Below are 18,919 nucleotides of genomic sequence, written 5' to 3'. Positions count from 1 at the left end.
ACCTTTTTTGTTATTGGCAAGAGCTATACTTAAAGGGATACTGTCATGGGAAAAAACATTTTTTTCAAAATGAATTAGTTAATAGGGCTGCTCTAGCAGAATTCTGCGCTGAAATCCATTTCTCAAAAGAGTACACAGATTTTTTTTTTTAAATTCAGTTTTGAAATCTGACATGGGGCTAGATATATTGTCAATTTCCCAGCTGCCCCAAGTCATGTGACTTGTGCTCTGATAAACTTCAATCACTCTTTACTGCTGTACTACAAGTTGGAGTGATATCACCCCCTCCCTTTCCCCCCCAGCAGCCAAACAAAAGCACAATGGGAAGGTAACCAGATAACAGCTCCTTAACACAAGATAACAGCTGCCTGGTAGATCTAAGAACAACACTCAATTGTAAAAACCCATGTCTCACTGAGGCACATTCAGTTACATTGAGAATGAAAAACAGCAGCCTGCCAGAAAGCATTTCTCTCCTAAAGTGCAGGCACAAGTCACATGACCAGGGGCAGCTGGGAAATTGACAAAATGTCTAGCCCCATGTCAAATTTCAAAATTGAAGATAAAAAAATCTGTTCTTTTGAGAAATGGATTTCAGTGCAGAATTCTGCTGGAGTAGCACTATTAACTGATTCATTTTGAAAAAAATGTTTTTTCCCATGACAGTATCCCTTTAAGCATTTTATAAGTGTTAAATACCAGGTAAAAAACACAAAACCAATGATTGTGTGCCTTCCTGCTCTAAGATTAGTAAGGTCAGTACTGTAAATGTGCATTGTTCTATCAAATGTACTGATTAGAAACTGATTGTGTGCTTACAATAGGATTATTTTGAACCTAAAACAATATAGACTGTATAATGTAGCTTTGAAGAAATGTACCTACTTCAGTTTTCTAGATATTTGTCACTTTTTCCTTCCACGGGGTGATTATTCCCTGGTAGTCATGCAACTATCTCTGCCGCTTTCCATGCAGGAAAAAAACAGCAATTCTGTTAAATTTCCATTGCTTATACAACATTGTATTGTATAAGTACATTATGAAATGCTACCTGAAGCAAAGTAGAAAACAAACCTAAATGGTTAATTATCTAAATCTTTGATAGGAATATTATTTATATTATTTATATAACCGAAAATGATACAGCTATTTAAGCTTGCGTAAATGATTCCCTTTATTAATTTAAGCAGCATGAATTGGAAGAGACTTCCTCTTGTGTTGTAAAGTACTAAAATTATTAAAAGCATTCTTAAGTAACCTTCATATACTTTTCATTCATTTACCCTACAGGCGACAAATTCTACAACCAATGAAATTGTTGCTGTTAAAAAAATGTCTTACAGCGGAAAGCAAATGAATGAGGTAAGGAACCTAATTTGTAATCGCATTTCTTGTATTGAAACTACTATCTATTGAGACAAGTATAATATAAACACTATTTATTTTTTTAATAGAAATGGCAGGACATAATCAAGGAAGTGAAGTTTCTGCAACAACTGAAACACCCTAACACCATTGAGTACAAAGGGTGTTACCTGAAAGATCATACAGCATGGGTAAGCTAAATATGTTTCTTTTTTCGATCTTTTGCCATATTATTCATTGGCAGTCATTTAAAGAGCAATATTTTATTTGTACCCAAAATAAAAAAAAAAATTAGGGATGCACAGAATCCACTCTTTTGGATTCGGCCGAACCCCTGAATCCTTCTTGAAAGATTTGGCCGAATACGGAACCGAATCCGAACCCTAATTTGCATATGCAAATTAGGGGTGGGAAGGGGAAAATGTTTTTACTTCCTTGTTTTCTGACAGTCACATGATTTCACTCCCTGCCCCTAATTTGCATATGCAAATTAGGATTCGGTTCAGCCTGGCAGAAGGATTTGGCCGAATCCTGCTGAAAAAGGCCGAATCCCGAACCGAATCTTTAATTGAGAGGGTAATTGCATAGAAGTATTTAAAATGATCTATGAAATCACCTACAGCGTGAGAAAAGGCCATAACTTGATTAAATTCAAATAGAGAGCAAAGCATGCACTTGTAACAGTCAGCAAAGCGGTATCTAGGGTGAGGTAATATGATTTGTAAAAATTATATTCTATTTGGAGGATCGTTAATAACAAAAACAGCTTTTAAGGATATTCTACTTAAGATAAGATGATGAAACTTAAGATGATGACGAAAATAATGATGGTGATAATGATGTTAATAATATTAATGAGGATGATAAGAACAAAGCATATACTTATAATATTGCAATATATTCCCCAGAGCTTTACAGTAGAATGGTATGAACTGTACATCAAGCATTCAAATTACAAAAAAATACATAAGGTAGAGAATGCTTTGCTCTTCGCTCTGAAGATAAGGTCTCTTACAGTAGTGAGAACCAAACTTTGTATGCATTTTGTCAGGCACTGTCACCAAAACTATAGTTACCTTTCTAATAGGTTGTCCTACAATAATGCTAGACAGTGGGCACCCTTTCCATATTTTTTTAAAAAAAAAAAATCTATCCCTTACATGTGTTGCTTCAATCTATCATTTGCATTTCTCAGTGTGTTCTATAGTTGACTGCCTTTAGGCACCCACGTGCCTACCTCTAGCAGTGAGTAAAATCTTTCCTTCACAGAGCATACAGATAATACCTGGAACGATTAAAGGCCTGGCTGCAGTTAGCTGCAAGTAAATTTGATAGGTGGTAGGAGATTATAGCTTTCAGCCACTGCCAGAGCAGTTGTGGATTTGGCAACACTTTTGGTAACCCAACCATGTTCTAATCAATGTCAAGTGCAACTCTGTCTATATTTATAATAAAGTCTTGTCTGACTGTCTTTATATAGATATAGATATAGATAGATAGATAGATATAGAGATATAGAGATAGATATATATATATATATATATATATAGATATATATATATATAGATAGATAGATAGATAGATAGATTTTTTTCATTCTTTGTGATTTATTGCTTGGATAATTTTGTTTATTTTATGGTAGACATTAGTGATGCGGGTCAGATCCTAACCCGCAAAACACACAACTCTAAATAGAAACATTTTTCCACTTTAGGACCCAACCCATAGCCACATCATCCCGCTCTGCACATGCTTCTAGTTCCAAGACAGGGAGACTTAGAGGAGGAGTGTACTTCCAAGTCTGATCTGTACCCTACCTAAACCTGCAATGATCAGCCAATATTAAGCCTGACCCCTGGGTTTCAGGTCAACCCACACATCACTAGTACACATGTAATATATCAGTATATTTCAATCCTTGTACATATGTATACATTTCCATGATTGGACCGAGGGTCTCTTGTGATAGAGGAAAAGATGAGTGGCTATAAATATTCATTATAGTTAAATGTACCCATGGCGACCCATAGCCTCACAGGCAGATAGAAGATTTAGATTTTTTGGACAGTGTACAGATACTCCCAAAAGATTCATCCAAGGGACAGTTGAAGTTGGTATGTATTCTGAACCACAGTCTTTTTGGTAGAGCTTGTGGACAGCCTTTGATACTTGAACACACAATTATGCACCGGTATTATTATCTGTTATTTTTATAGCATACACTGTAATTTTATAGCCTTTGCTGTCTGAGGCACTGTGGATAGAAGTTTTCAGTGACTCTTTATTTTATTTTTTACAGCTGGTAATGGAATACTGTTTGGGTTCAGCATCAGATTTGCTTGAAGGTAAGACCATTTATCTCTTCTGTATATTTTGCCTTGTTCGCACAATATTATTTTAAACACAGATAAATTAAATCCTTTAAAACACACATGCACAACCAATGTAGGACTAGTTCCTGACATCTTGAGCTCACTCTCACAGCAAATAAATTTACTTATTTCCGAAAATAGTAGAGGTTTTTATATACAGTAGCACTACAGTTTAAATACAGATGGATAGATGGAACTAAAAGTACCAGGGTCTGGCAGGAGATCCTATGGGACTCTTGTAGGTCAGTCTGATCTATAAATACATATTGTTTATGTTTACATATCTGCCATCTTTAGATCTTATAAGGCATTTCCAAATTTCTAAATATAGGTGTTGTATAGACATGATGCAAATAAGAAATGAATGATGAAAATATCCCTAGACTGAGGCCCAATGGGAGATTCTGATACACAGACCAGTCTGACTCTGCTGGCAACTTATTGCAGACCACTAAACCAAAAGGCAATCTAGCATTTTTATCAAGCAACTGTTCAGTACTTGGTATTTGGCCCACAAATTATAGGTTTTGATCTTTTATTTCACAATGCAGCTCTTTAGCTTTTTTAGGATTGAACTTCAACTTGTTTTTTTTTTTTTTTAAACTATATACTTATACGCCATTTTGTTCTTAATCACCATCATTTAGGTTTTATTGTAATGTGTTTGCCTTATAATCATGCTTCTGTTTCTTCTATACACAAATAATTAATCATGCTGTTTTTATAATTTTATTTTTCATTTTTCATTTTTAAGACTGGTCAATGGTGTCTGTTTTTTATTTTATTTGTAACATTTTTCTAATTTTCTGCGTTAGAAAAAAAAAAAATACAAAATTCCTATAATGATTTTTGCTCTTTTCTGTCTCCATATAGTTCATAAGAAACCACTTCAAGAAGTGGAAATAGCGGCCATTACTCATGGTGCCTTACAAGGGCTGGCGTACCTACATTCTCACAACATGATTCACAGGTAAATATCAGTGATTCCATATAGTCCATAGTTTAAGGATTACAATTTGTTTCTCCTTTATAATATGTGTTTCATTTATCATTTGTTCAGAAAAGGTTGTTTTTTTTTTTTGTAAAATGTTGTTAGACACTTTAGGATTAAACAACTTTATCCAAGCTGGAATGAGTTGCTTTTGAGTGTGCAGAACACACAGTAGATGAAATGGCCTTTAAGAAGAACAGTCCCATGGGCTAATGCATTTTCCCTGCCAGCTGGAAATAGCTGACACCAGCCAATTCAGCCTAGAATTTGGCATCCTCCTGCTACTGTAAAGCCTAAAAATTCACGTGTCTATATTATGGGGCAGATATTTTCGGGTTGTTTTATATAGGGATGCACTGAATCTATTATTTTGGATTCGGCCCGAATCCTTCGCAAACTGAATCCTAATTTGCATATGCAAACTAGGGGTGGAAAGGGGAAAACATTTTTTTACTTCCTTGTTTTGCGACAAAAAGTCACGCATTTTCCCTCCCCACCCCTAAATTACCTATGCAAATTAGGATTCGGTTCGGTCGGCCAGCCAGCCAGAAGGATTTGGCTGAATCCTGTTGAAAAAGGCCGAATCCCGAACTGAATCCTGGATTTGGTGCATCCCTAGTTTTATGTTTGTCCGAATGTTAAAAATTCTATTTTATCAATACAATTTGAGTAGTCGAATTTCACATTTATGGGAGTTTTAAAACAACAAACATGAATTAGAAATTCGATCCTTGATAAATGTGCCTCCAGTGTGTGTGTGTGTGTATGTATGTATGTATGTATATCTTAAAATGGCAAATTGTTGATTGTGGTAGTATTTCAGATGCCATTGTGGAGGTTTCCTGACCTACTGCAAATTAACCTGTAACTCAAAGTCTTTGAATAAAATTTGTATTTTTAATAAAGTTCCATTTTAAAAGATTTTCTATTTCATAGAAGGATGATGTATTGCCAAAGTCAATTTATGTTTTCTTTGGTATTTTATAAGCTTGTCTAATGTACATGTTCTGGAATCTGTGCATAACTTTGTGTTGATTACTTGCTAAAAACATATATCAAAAAAAGGAACATGTGGTTTCTTTTTTTTGTCCTATGTACTAATGCTGAAAATGTATACTACATCCCCCTCTAGTGGAACTAGAAAATAAGGTAGATGATCAACTTGATAAAAAATGTTGTTGGTCATGCTGCTTTTTAACCGATGCCCAAGCAAATGTCTATTAATAATTTGAACACAACATTCAAATTTTTGTCTTTTTCTACAAAAAAAAATGTTGCTCAGAATCTGCAGTTATCAAACCGCCAATCTTTATTTAACACCGTTATCCTTCCTCCCGATTACTCTGGTTGCTCTCACTTTTTAAGATGTAATCTCACTATGCCTTCTTTTTTAATTTCCCCCGTTGGTTTGTTTAATAGAATTAATATTAATTAAAATCCGCAGCAAATGCGTGCAACTTTTCTAGAACCATCCTTGATTTTTCACATCATCTCATAAAAAGCCAAAGGGTGTTTGTTCCACAAGTCATGTTCTAGAGGGCATGGCATGAACTCACTGATGCTATGACCTGTTGAATGAAGCTATAAAAGAAAGGCACATCTCTTTAGGTTTCCTCCTAAATTTTCAATAAGAAAAGCAATCCGTTTTATGCCATTGTTAATATGAAAATAGCACATGTAGGCATTGAGATTAATAAAATGTAGCAGCAGTGTAGCCTGAATTGGAATACTTCAAAACCTATACCTATATCTAAATTTAAAAAGTGTTCTAAGTGAAAAATCTAAACTAAATCGGACACCCAAATGCCGCTATTTGTGTTCTTAAAGGAAAGCTACCGAAGCAGTTTATTGCCAATAGATTAGCCACAATAGTGCAAGCTATAACATTATATTTATTCTGCAGCATGCTTTACCATACCTGAGTAAACCGCTCTAGAAGTTCTCTGTTTTCTTAGGATAGCAGCTGCCATATTAGCCTGGTGTGACATCACTTCCTGCCAGAGTCTCAACCTGCTCACTCATAGCTCTGGGCTCAGATTACAGCAGGGAGGGAGGGAGGGGGAGAGGTGCAAACTGAGCATGCTCAAACCCTAGCCCTGGAGGTTTATGCTGAAAAAAGGAAGTCTGATACAGAAGCCCATGTGTACACAGTAGGAAAAAAATGCTGTGTGTCTTTTGACAGAGGACCCGAGCAGCATTACTTTGAGGGTTTACTGGTGTATTTATATAGACATTTCTGATAAAGCTTACTTCGCTTAGAAGCACTGAATTCAGGCAACTCTGTAGCTTCCCTTAAGATTTGCAAGATTAGGTTTATACAGATATTGAAAACTAACCTGCCTACTGCACTGCAACAATAATGTTTTACTTTTATTCTCTTTCTTCAGGGACATAAAAGCTGGGAATATTCTGCTTACTGAGCCAGGTCAAGTAAAGTTAGCAGATTTTGGATCTGCATCTAAATCTTCTCCTGCCAACTCTTTCGTAGGAACTCCATATTGGTAAATCACCACAAACTGTATCCCACTTACCTCTGCCTTACCTTTTCAGTCTTTTGGAGGGGAAAAAATAACTATTTGCAGTCATTATATTTTCATAACATAAATATATGCCTATTTTTAGCAATTTACAGGGGATTATTTTGTGTAATTGTTCTGTATTGTTCTAGCTATTTATGGTCTTTAAAAACAAGTATGTCAGATTCGTATGTGCTTTTATAGCAGCCACCTAGTCGGTTAATTCAAATACTTTTGTGTTTGGTTAATCTGTTAACTTGCTCTTTATTGATTCAATTAAATATTAAATAAAATTAATATTAAATTAAATATAAAGTCACTCCTTTTTATAATGCCAACATTGGCTTATATATACCTTCCCACCCAAAGCTATGGGGTGGAATACTAATGGAAAGGTAGGGGTCAGTGCAGTTTTTTTTTTCTCTTTGTGTTGTAAATCAATTATGCATTGAAAAAGGTTGCTTGTTGTAATGCGTCTGTAGAACTTCTGGCACAGGGCACTTCTAGAATTACCTTTTATAACTGGAGAAGTGAATGGTGAATCCTAACTAATGAACCTTTGCTATTAATGAAAGCAAAATGTACCACAAGTGCAGGGGAAATCCTGGAGGGGGTCCGGGGGGGGGGGGGGGGTCCATGAGAGCAGCGGAAAAGGCCTGAACACTAGCGCGGAGAGCATAATTGCACTCTCTGTGCTGAATTTCCGATTTGAAAAATGGAAATTTGTCTCTTAAAGTACCAGGATTGCCATGGTACCTAGTGGGGTGCTGCTGCCTGACAGAGTCTCTCAACTCGCCTCATTGGAGCAGCTCCCCTGGCTAGAAGAGCCGAATTTCCGGTGTGAAAACTGGAAATTTGGCTCTTAAAGTACAAGTAGTGTCATTTTTGCCACCCCCGAAACCTAGTGGGGTGCTGCCGCCTGAGGCGAGTTTTTCAACTCTCCTCATTAGCGCAGCGCCCCTGCACAAGTGTCGGATATGTTATGTAGTACAGACTTGTTTGCTTAACAGAGAATCTTAAGCCACATACTCGATATTGTATAAAGTAAACTGCCAGCTCATAGTGTGCTGTTTAGCTTAAAGGTGTGACAGTGTACATTTGACTTTCTCAACCAACCATGTACAGTCTTACTGTTTCCAGTCATAACTAAATAAGTCAGGGAATTCTGTACAGTTGCATTAAGGGCCCAAAAATGAGAGAGAATGCATTTCTGAGAGATTACCTGACATTGCTTATGTAATGTGCTTTTACATGCAGCTATTCCAATAAAAGTAAAGGGCCAGTAATTGTCAGACACTTTATTGCCCATGGAAAAGTTGAGTTTCAGCTGTGATGAAGCACCCTGCATGCTGGTGCCCTAGACATTTTTTTTTTTTATACAGCTGTCTTTTTAATTAAAGCAAATATACACTGTGCTTCAATTCACAATGCTTGTTTGGGAACAGGATTAAAGCTGGTGTTATTGTAAGGGCAGGCTTATGTAAGACTAAGTAGCACAAATGCATACTTTCCTATGTTGTGTTAATATTTTTCTATGTAGAGTTAATAAACAAATCCTACACATTATACACTAATTATAGTCTCAAGTTAAAAAACGGTTTTCATCCAAAAAGCACACTGTTTACTAGTGCGTTTTTTTTTAACTTGGTTATTGTATTTCTTGCACCTCAAAAATGCCATTTTTTATTTTATGTTGCATTTTAAATTGACACTGAACTGGCACCATTCTTGTTGTACCATGTACTTTTCTTTTATTACAGGATGGCCCCAGAAGTAATTTTAGCCATGGATGAGGGGCAGTATGATGGGAAAATAGATATTTGGTCTCTCGGTATCACGTGTATTGAATTAGGTAATTAATAATATATTCCGACAATGATCATTCTTATATTTGACCTTAAATAAAGAGTTCATCTTTAAATTAACTTTTACTATGATATAGATGATAGTGATATTATGATTGTTTTTAGTTTATTTGCATTTTTTTTTAATGAAGCCTTTTGTTTGTTGCTAAAATTCCAAACTGGAAAGACGCTATCATTGTTCAGGTCCAATTTACTATAGCAAACAGACAGTGTTTTGAATGTTAGACTGGAATATGAATAGGAAAAGAACAATTGAACTGTAGCCTCATAGAGCAAAAGTTTTTTGTTTGCTGGGTTCAGTGACCCCCATCATGCAGATAACATTTAAGACGCAAGCTACAAACAGACAGCGATGATTGCAAATAATTCCAAAACTTTTAAAAATATTAAAAAATAAATAAAGAGAAATCCAATTTTAGAAGTTGCTTAAAAAAAGACTTTTCTATAATTTACTAAAAGTTAACTTAGGTGAACTACTTCTTTTAATAATGCTTGCTTGCACTGGGTTGGGAGCACTTGTTGATTAAACCATGTTGTGGCCATTTTAAGGCACCAATAAATGTATTTGGGTGAATTATTTCCATGCTTGTGTTTAAGTTTCAGTGTGAGATCTGCTACCTTGTTTAAATGTACAGTATTCACAAATTACATAAACTTTAAAGGGATACTGTCATGGGAAACTGTTTTCAAAACACATCAGTTGATAGTGCTGTACCAACAGAATTCTGCACTGAAATCCATTTTTCAAAAGACCAAACAGATTTTTTTATATTTAATTTTGAAATCTGACATGGGGCTAGACATATTGTCAGTTTCCCAGCTGCCCCAGTCATGTGACTTGTGCCTGCACTTTAGGATAGAACTACTTTCTGGCAGGCTGTTATTTCTACTTAAAGGAAAACTATACTCCCAAAATGAACACTTAAGCAACAGTTCATATCATATTAAGTGGCATATTAAAGAATCTTACCAAACTGGAATATATATTTAAGTAAATCTTCAGTCCCGGCGCCAATAGCCCCATCTCCCCAGCCCCCCCTTCAGTCATTCTTTACTGCTGTACTGCAAGTTGGAGTGATTCGTACGATTTTCGGACCGTGTGTGGAGAGTCCCGACATTTTTCGTCCGGCAGAGATCGGTCGTTTGGTCGATTGGATAGGTTAGAAAATTTCTGTCGCCTGCCGATAATATCTCTGTGTGTATTGCCGATCGTACATTGGGAGACTGTCACCAGCTTTGTCAGACATAACTATCGTACGATTTTCTGTCAGAGGTAGAACATTAGCTGATCTGTTCTTTAACTACTGTATTTGAACGGAATGGTAAGACTTTGATCTGAATGGTTAGTGGTGGGTCGGGAGATGGGAAAGTCCGATCATACGTTGATTTGTACGATCAGATCTTTGCGTCTATGGCCAGCTTAACGCAAGATAACCGCTGCCTGGTAGATCTAAGAACAACATTAAAGGAAAACTATACCCCCAAACAATGTAGGTCTCTATAAAAAGATATTGCATAAAACAGCTCATATGTAAAATCCTGCTTCGTGTAAATAAACCATTTTCATAATAATATACTTTTCTAGTAGTATGTGCCATTGGGTAATCATAAATAGAAAATTGCCATTTTAAAAAATAAGGGCCGCCCCCTGGGATCGTAGGATTCACTGTACTCACAAACATACCAACAAACCATACATGTTAGGTCACATGAGCCAAATAACAGACAGAGTTCTATCTTTTGCTTCCACACTTCTTCCTGTTACAGTTAGAGTTGTAGTATTTCTGGTCAGGAGATCTCTGAGGCAGCACACAGACCATCACGAAATGTTGGCTCAAGGCAAGAGATGTAAAAGGGCAAGATTTACTTAAATATATATTCCAGTTTGGTAATATTCTTTAATATGCCACTTAATATGATATGAACTATCTGTTGCTTAAGTTTTCATTTTGGGAGTATAGTTTTCCTTTAAGTAGAAATAACAGCCTGCCAGAAAGTAGTTCCATCCTAAAGTGCAGGCACAAGTCACATGATTGGGGGCAGCTGGGAAACTGACAATATGTCTAGCCCCATGTCAGATTTCAAAATTGAATATAAAAAAATCTGTTTGCTCATTTGAGAATTGGATTTCAGTGCAGAAGTCTTTCTGTCCCATGACAGTAACCCTTTAATGAGGTTTATGTAAAACCCTTAAGGTCTACATTTTTAGACTTTTTCCATTAAATTTGCATTTCTGGGGTTGGCCAAAATTCCTGCTCTTGTTTATCTTCTATACCTTGCTTTGTGTGTTCTCTGAGATAATGCCAGCTTTCATGGAATGGTTTCCCTAGAATGACCTAAGAGATTAAAATAATTGGATAATGTATTATGGCAACACTAAAGAGCTCTTCATTTTAGCAGCAATGCCTTACGGAGTATGCATGTTGTGGGCATTCTGCAGGCCCTTGTCTTTCTTACTTTCATTCATTCATTTTTTTTTCATTGTTTTCTTTCTTACAGCTGAAAGGAAACCTCCATTATTTAATATGAATGCAATGAGTGCCTTATACCATATAGCCCAGAATGAGTCCCCAACACTACAGTCTAATGAATGGTAAGTTCTAAGTAATTTCCTTTGAAACCGACATGGTTACAATGATTGTTGTTTTAATTTATGATATGTGGCAGTGAGAGTTATATATATGTAAGCAACATATAGATTTACATGTCATTTCTAGAGAGATCAGTAAATACTGTTGAGTGAGAAAGTTATACAGCATAAAAAGCAGTACATCAAGGAAAAGCTAATGGAAATCGTCCCATGTAATGGCATAAACTTAACTGGGCAAAAACCTTTTTAGGGGCTCCAAAACTTTGTGAAGATAACATGTTTCACAAGCATATACAGTGCTTTGCAAAAGTAGGTGTCAGTACTTTGAAATAAAAATAATATTTAACATCACCATGTTTTATGTTAGAGAAAAGTTTTACGATGGAAAAAAAGCAGTATAAGCAATGGACAACTAATCAGAATAACCTGGAGCAAATCTGTCAGGAAAAATTAGCAAAGTTACGGACAGTGTGCAAAAACAGTATAAACTTTCCCCCTGCTATACGGCAGACCCCACGGTCCTGTACCTTTAGAGCAGCAGCACAGGGAGATCCAGCATGAGTGGGACAGGAGGGGGGCCTGGGGAGATGGGGCTATTGGCGTCGGGACCCCTCAGAAGATTTTTTTTTTTTGCAGGGGGCCTGGGCCAACCAAGTTACGCCACTGCTTTCCCTCAGACAATGTAAATTGCTGCAAATGCTGGCTTTCCTTAATTTTCAAATGTTGGGATTGAATGATTATGCAAACCGCATATTCGACCGTCCATTTGCCATCTAAAACCTGCCGAATTGCTGTTTTAGCCTATGCGGGACCTCCTAGAGCCTTTTTGGAGTCAATTGGTGGACTTTTAAAAATCAAAGTTTTTTTGGGGGGAAAAACTTCAAATTGAATTTGATCGAATGCGCTATTCCTTTGATTTGTACGATTCTAAATCGGCCAAATACGGACCTATTCAATCGAAAACTGACCTATTCGACCAAAAAAACCTTCGACTTAATTTCAATGATCTTTTTTTAGTCGAATTTCAAAAATTCAAAATTCGAAACCTTGATAAATATGCCCCATCATGTTCTGCAGATGGCCATCCTGCGGCTTTAAAAGAAGGCTATCAAAAATACTCTGAGGAACTGGGAGTCGAAATAGGTCTTGACATTTCAAGTATACATCCAGTCCACAAAACACTGATTATCTATGGCAACTTACAGCAGCCCCTCTGGCATTTGCCAGAACTCCCAGAACTTGCCAGTCCGGGCCTGTTCGAGACTGTCTAGTTAGAAATGATTTTACTGATGTTATAAACTTGAAATGATGAATTATTGAACCAAGAATACAACTATATTATTCTTATAATCACACCTTCCACCTTAGTGCAAACTGCAATATGTACAAAGCAATTTGCTGAGTGCCACAGTATAAAAAGGTAAATCTATGAAGAGATACTGACAGGGAGTGAAAGTCACACACCTATGTGTTGGAGAGGGAGAGTTCTAGTACACAACACATTTTGCATGCTGCTGTCTGATGTTAGTTGGCCACAGCCATTTTTTAAACCATTCAGTACATTGCAGACAGGACTGCTTGTTCACATCATAGTTCATTGCCGCAACTGAAGAACTGCCAGCCAGTGATGTGATTCTGTGCCTTTATCAGGTCACCAGTTGACTGGGCTGTTGCGTTTTACCAATATGCAGCTGTTAATCCCAAGAGTTGATAAATCCGATATCCCTCTCTGTGTCTTGCTTTATTCACTAATTCTGTCACAGGGAAACGTGATTTTACAAAATGCATCTGTCATGGTGCTTTTCCAGCAGAATACTACATTGAAATTCATTTTCCAAACAAGCAAACTTATTTTTTATGTTTTTTTATATTTAGTTTTGAAATCTGATATTGGGCTAGACCTGTTTAGGCCCCCGACACACATGCGGATATTTGCAGCGATTTTGGCTTGCTTCGCGTTGCGGTTTTTAAAAATTGCCAACCTCTGCGTAAATACACTAGTGGCCTAGCCTATTTACGCGGCGGTCAGCGTACGGTCCCAGCTGACACCTCAAATATCCAAGTGTGTCCGGGCCCTTGCAGGTGCTCTAAGCCATGTGACTTGTGCTCTGATAAACCAGTCACTGTATACTGCTGTTCTACAAGTTAGAGTAGGGGTGCCCAAAAGCTAGATCGGGATCTACCAGTAGACCTTTAGCTGGTGATCAGTAGATCTCAAGACACTGTCAACAAGTAGCCTGTCTAAATCAGTGGCCTATTCCATGCTTTTCATTCAGATATTTATTATGTTAAGGCCACATAAGAAATAGTTGTGTGTTAAATATAGCAATATAAATCACTCATAAATCAATATCATATAATATGTAAGTAATATTTTGGTGGAACAGAATGCTAACAATGGTTTTATGGTTGTCGATCATAATGGGACAAAATCAGTAAAAGTTATACAACTAAAACACCTGATTTACAACTAAAACACATAAATTACATACATAGAACATATGGAGTTACATACATCACAACCAATACCGGTACAAAAGGTGAGGAAGGCCCTGTCAAAAGAGCTTGCAATCTAAAGGGAATAAAACACAAGGTGTGGGAGTGGGCAAGATCAGAATGTAGTGGGCGAGAGATATAGTACTGTATGTGGTATTGCATTTGGTAGTTAAGCAGAGTGAGGGTAGGCTTCTCTAAGTGCTTTTTAAGAGATCTTTTTAAAGCAGAAAGGTTGGGAGAAAGTCGGACAGACCGTGGGAGAGCATTCCAGAGGAGGGGTGCAGCCCTTGCAAAGTCTTGCATGTGAGGAGGTAATGAGAGAAGAATTGAGTAGCAGGTCAGTAGAGGAGCGTAGTAAGCAGTTGGGAGAGTATATAGAGATGAGTTCAGAGATGTAGGGTGGGGCAGAGTTATTAAGTGCTTTGAATGTCAAGGTCATTCATTTTAATTTTATTCTGAAAGGTAGCGGAAACCAGTGCAGGGAGTGGCATGGTAGAGGAGGAGCGGTTGCTGAGGTGTATAAGCCTGGTGGCAGTGTTCATTATGGACTGGAGAGGTGACAGTCTCTGGCAGGGAAGGCCAATTAAAAGAGAGTTACAGTAGTCTAGACGAGCTATGATGAGATAGTGAATAAGAATTTTTGCGGCATCTTGGGTGATAAATGATCTAATTTTGAATATGTTCCTTAGATGGAAGTGACCTGATTTAATAATTGACTGGATATAAGGAGTGAAGGTCAGGGCAGAATCTAGGATAACCCCTAGGCACCGGGCCTGGGAAGACAGGGTGATAGTGGAATTGTTAGCTATGATAGATACTTCTGCGATTTTACGGGTGTAAAGGTGGCCAAACACTATAACATCCGCTCGTTTGGCAAGGTCGACAAACGAGCGAATCTTGACCCGCTATGCACTGATTTCATTTACAGACTGGAATATGTGTCGGAGAGGGCTTGAATAGAAACATAAGTAATAAAAAGTAACAATACATTTGTATTCTTACAGAGCATTTGTTTCTTAGGTGGGGTCAGTGACACCCATTTGAAAGTTGGAAAGGGTCAGAAGAAAAAGGCAAATAACTCAAAAAGTATAACTTCTAAATAATGAAGAGTTGCAAAGTTGCTAGGCATTGGACATTCTATAACATACTAAAAGTTACCTGTAAGGTGAACCACCCCTTTAAGGCTTTGATTAGACCAGGATTGGTATTGCAGAGAAGTTTTTGAAGTTTAGTTAGCAAAAGTTGAAATGTGAGCATATTGTGATCAGAGAGGGGAAAAGTTGAGTTAGTAAAATTGGTGGTTGAACAGAGTCTGGTAAATATAAGATCCAGAGCATTGCCAATTTGAGTGAGAGGGGAAGTCTGAGCACAGACAGAGCTAATCTTAGTGAAGATGTTAGCGAAAGAAGTTTGGAGACAGAAGGGTTGTTAATATTATTAACATTAAACCCCTTTTAAAAACTGTATAGAAAAAAACAATGAATGTACAGTATATACAAAGTGGATTGTTTTGCTTTACAGCAGGCATGTCCAAAGTGCCGCCCGGGGGCCAATTGCGGCCCGTTTTCAAATTTACACCGGCCCTCAGCCTCCATCATGAAATTAATAATAATGAGGCCCCCCAGCACAGTGCAATCAGGAATCCCATAGCAGTAATATTAAGGCACATAAGTGAAATGATCTGCCACTTGGTCTATACTGCTGCCTGTGTGCTGAAGGTATTCGCAATAGACACGTACTGGCACGTAGTGACGCGCCACTCTCACATACTTCTTTAGGGCTGAAGGCATCAATAGACGTACTGACGTGCCAGTACAGTAAACTAAAGAAGTATGGCGTCACTACGTTCCAGAGAATGTGATACCCAGAAGTAGGTGTATAGGTATTTGTATTAATAATACTCATCTCTGACAAAAACAAAAAAACAACCCAGTCTTGGGGTTATCAGTAGATGGATAGAATACATGTTTGTTTGCTTTGGCTACTAGATTAAGTAAATTAGTACATTTGCCTCATGACCCAAAATGGTTTGTGAAGCTGTACATTCATTAGAATTATTGCCAAAGCAAGGCTTGGCTATGAAGAGTAATGCTCATATTTTTTGTTCACTTTCAGGACGGACTCCTTCAAGGGATTTGTAGACTACTGCTTGCAAAAACTACCTCAGGAAAGACCAGCATCTTTAGAACTGCTGCGTGTAAGAATAATTTTTATCATCTTTATCTATAATATTGTGCATTCTTTTCTGAACTTTGTCCAACCCAGCGTGGTCCCTTGGGTTCTGGCTCAGCAAAAGTTATCAAAGAAAATAATAAAGTAAAATATCTAATTTTTTTATCAGTGTGAGAAATTGTCCGGATCCTAAACTGTCATAAGAACTGTCAGGATCTTATTCAGAGTTTTGAATCCAATTTGCCTCAGAGGAGGAAAAAATATCTTCCTTCCTTCCATGATGGCAATCCAATCAGTCCCTGGACCAACTTGTACTATGAGCTATTTTCCATAACTAACATAACCCCTTTCTCTCACTTGCTAAAAAGCCATCCAACCTCATAGCCAAGGTTTTACATACCTTATGCCAGCTTAGTTGCCCTTGTCTGGACCCTCTTCAATTCAATAATGTCCTGTTCAAGACTTTGATTGTCCTTGAAGCTGCTGACTGGCATTGCCTGCTACAGTTTATTATCTTGTAGGATTCAAAGGTCCTTATCCATTATGGATTTGCCTAATGCAGTCCCAATATGGGTGTAATCGGCACTGATACATTGGTTACAGTACCCTCCTCTAAGTCATTAATGAACAAGTTAAATAAAAGTGGGCCCAATACATAGCCCTGAGGGACCCAACTAAGAACCTTACTCCAAGTAGAGAATGTACCATTAATATACACCCTTTGTACCCGATCCTGTAGCCAGTTTCCTATCCAAGTGCAAGACTTCATTAAGCCCAACAGACCTTAGTCGTTTGTGGGGCACTATACCAAATGCTTCGGCAAAATCCAAAAAGATCACATCTACTGCCCCCCCCCCACTGTCCAGCATCTTACTTACCTCATCATAAAAAGCAATCAAATTTGTCTGACATATCCTTCATAAAGCCATGCTGATTGCTGCTTATAATTACATTCACCAGGACATAATTTTGAATGTGTTGCCTTAACAATCCTTCAAATATTTTAGCCACCACAGATTTCAAACTTGCTGGCCTATAATTGCCAGGCTGAGATCCCACTTCTAGTGCAATTCCGAGCTAGATTGTCTTACATGGGAAGAAGGTTGGGGTTGCCTTTCAGTACCCTTGCTGTCTGTGAACACAGACACTTGGTCTGTCTGTACTTCAGGTTAGATGCTGATTTATAAACAATTTTCGAAAATGAATACAAAATTGCTGTTCTGTACACTTATTCTATCCCTCCCCAGCAGTGATAAGCTGCTACTCTGGCCAGCTGCCAAGCATCTTGGACTCATAGATTTCTTCCTCTCTCTCATTTAAAAAGTCAATCATAAAGTAGTACTTTTTTGGTATTAAAACCTTATGGTTTCTTCCTGAATGACAGCATGACTTTGTGTGGAGAGAAAGGCCAGCCCGGGTTCTTATAGATTTAATCCAGAGAACTAAAGATGCTGTCCGAGAGCTGGACAATCTGCAATACAGGAAAATGAAAAAAATACTCTTCCAAGAATCTCGAAACGGACCATTAAATGAGTCTCAGGAAGATGATGAGGTAAGGGCAAATGGTTGTGTGTATGTATGCACAAAGTGTTGTGTAGAGCGGGTTGACATTAGGCAGAGCATGCACAATACAATCACAGATGCAGGAAGGGTCAATAAAATTCCAACTCTTCTTTCAAATGGAATCAGCTCTCTATTGATTCTGTGAAAAAAATCATACATTGATAGTTAAGCAGCAGAAATGTTATTGCATAGTGGGATACATTCAGTGCAGCTGCATTCTACATTACTGTAGGTTTGGCTAACTAGTCTAAAAATGATAAATGTTCTTAAGCCCTTAGGCATAGTCCATTCTAGTAGTCAAAACCCCAAAAACCTCAGTGGGTTACCTTCTTTGATACCTTTGATACCTTGTTTTGATCACATTTCATGACACTATTATTAGACAACATATGGACATCACTAGAATTTGGATTGCAAAACAAAATGCCCGTTTGTCAGAACCTTGGAAGTTCAGAAAAAGCGATATGCTTTAACAGAGAAACGTTACGATTAAGATGCAGAAAAAAATTGTGTTTCATATGCAAAAAATAGTAAATCTACTTGAGGGGCATTTTGTTATTGAAACATTATATATGCTCTTCCATTACTGAACCAATTTGCTTCAAAAAAGATTATTTTTCTAGGGAGTTGTATAATGCTCTAGGAACAAACACTACATCCTGCTGGGTGAGAATTACAAACTTCAATACACAACCTCACCGCTTATTTCTAAGGTACTCTTTTTCAGTGGGCAGATATTGCACAGAGAAAACTTTGATGTGTTCTGTGTTCTTATTAGGGGACACATTCCATATAACCATTCACTATTACAATGGACTATTGCATGATTCTATTACTTTTACTATATCTTTACACACACACAATGTCAACAGAAACAGAATTTATTTATGAAATGTAATTAATACAAGATATATATTATAATATACAGCACCTTTTAATCGCGTAGGTGTCTGAAATTTATGTTTTGGGTTTAAATGAGTTGTTCTACA

The 18,919-nt window shown here is 37.3% G+C and overlaps 1 protein-coding gene across 1 annotated transcript in view; it reads left to right on the top strand.

Annotated features, from left to right (window-relative positions):
- Nucleotides 1–18,919, top strand: part of taok3.L (TAO kinase 3 L homeolog) — a gene marked incomplete in the record, with an annotated part of 127,043 nt that overhangs the window by 33,476 nt on the left and 74,648 nt on the right. Inside the window, 9 exon segments of the mRNA NM_001093474.1 lie at nt 1,291–1,362; nt 1,455–1,556; nt 3,665–3,710; nt 4,611–4,707; nt 7,116–7,229; nt 9,005–9,096; nt 11,609–11,702; nt 16,311–16,392; nt 17,752–17,919. Of these exon segments, the coding sequence (NP_001086943.1) occupies nt 1,291–1,362; nt 1,455–1,556; nt 3,665–3,710; nt 4,611–4,707; nt 7,116–7,229; nt 9,005–9,096; nt 11,609–11,702; nt 16,311–16,392; nt 17,752–17,919 (867 nt within the window).

This window comes from Xenopus laevis, chromosome 1L, assembly GCF_017654675.1.
Source record: "Xenopus laevis strain J_2021 chromosome 1L, Xenopus_laevis_v10.1, whole genome shotgun sequence".
NCBI lineage: Eukaryota > Metazoa > Chordata > Amphibia > Anura > Pipidae > Xenopus > Xenopus laevis.
The sequence above is the reverse complement of the archived record's forward strand: the minus strand, read 5'-3'. Positions and strand labels throughout refer to the sequence as shown.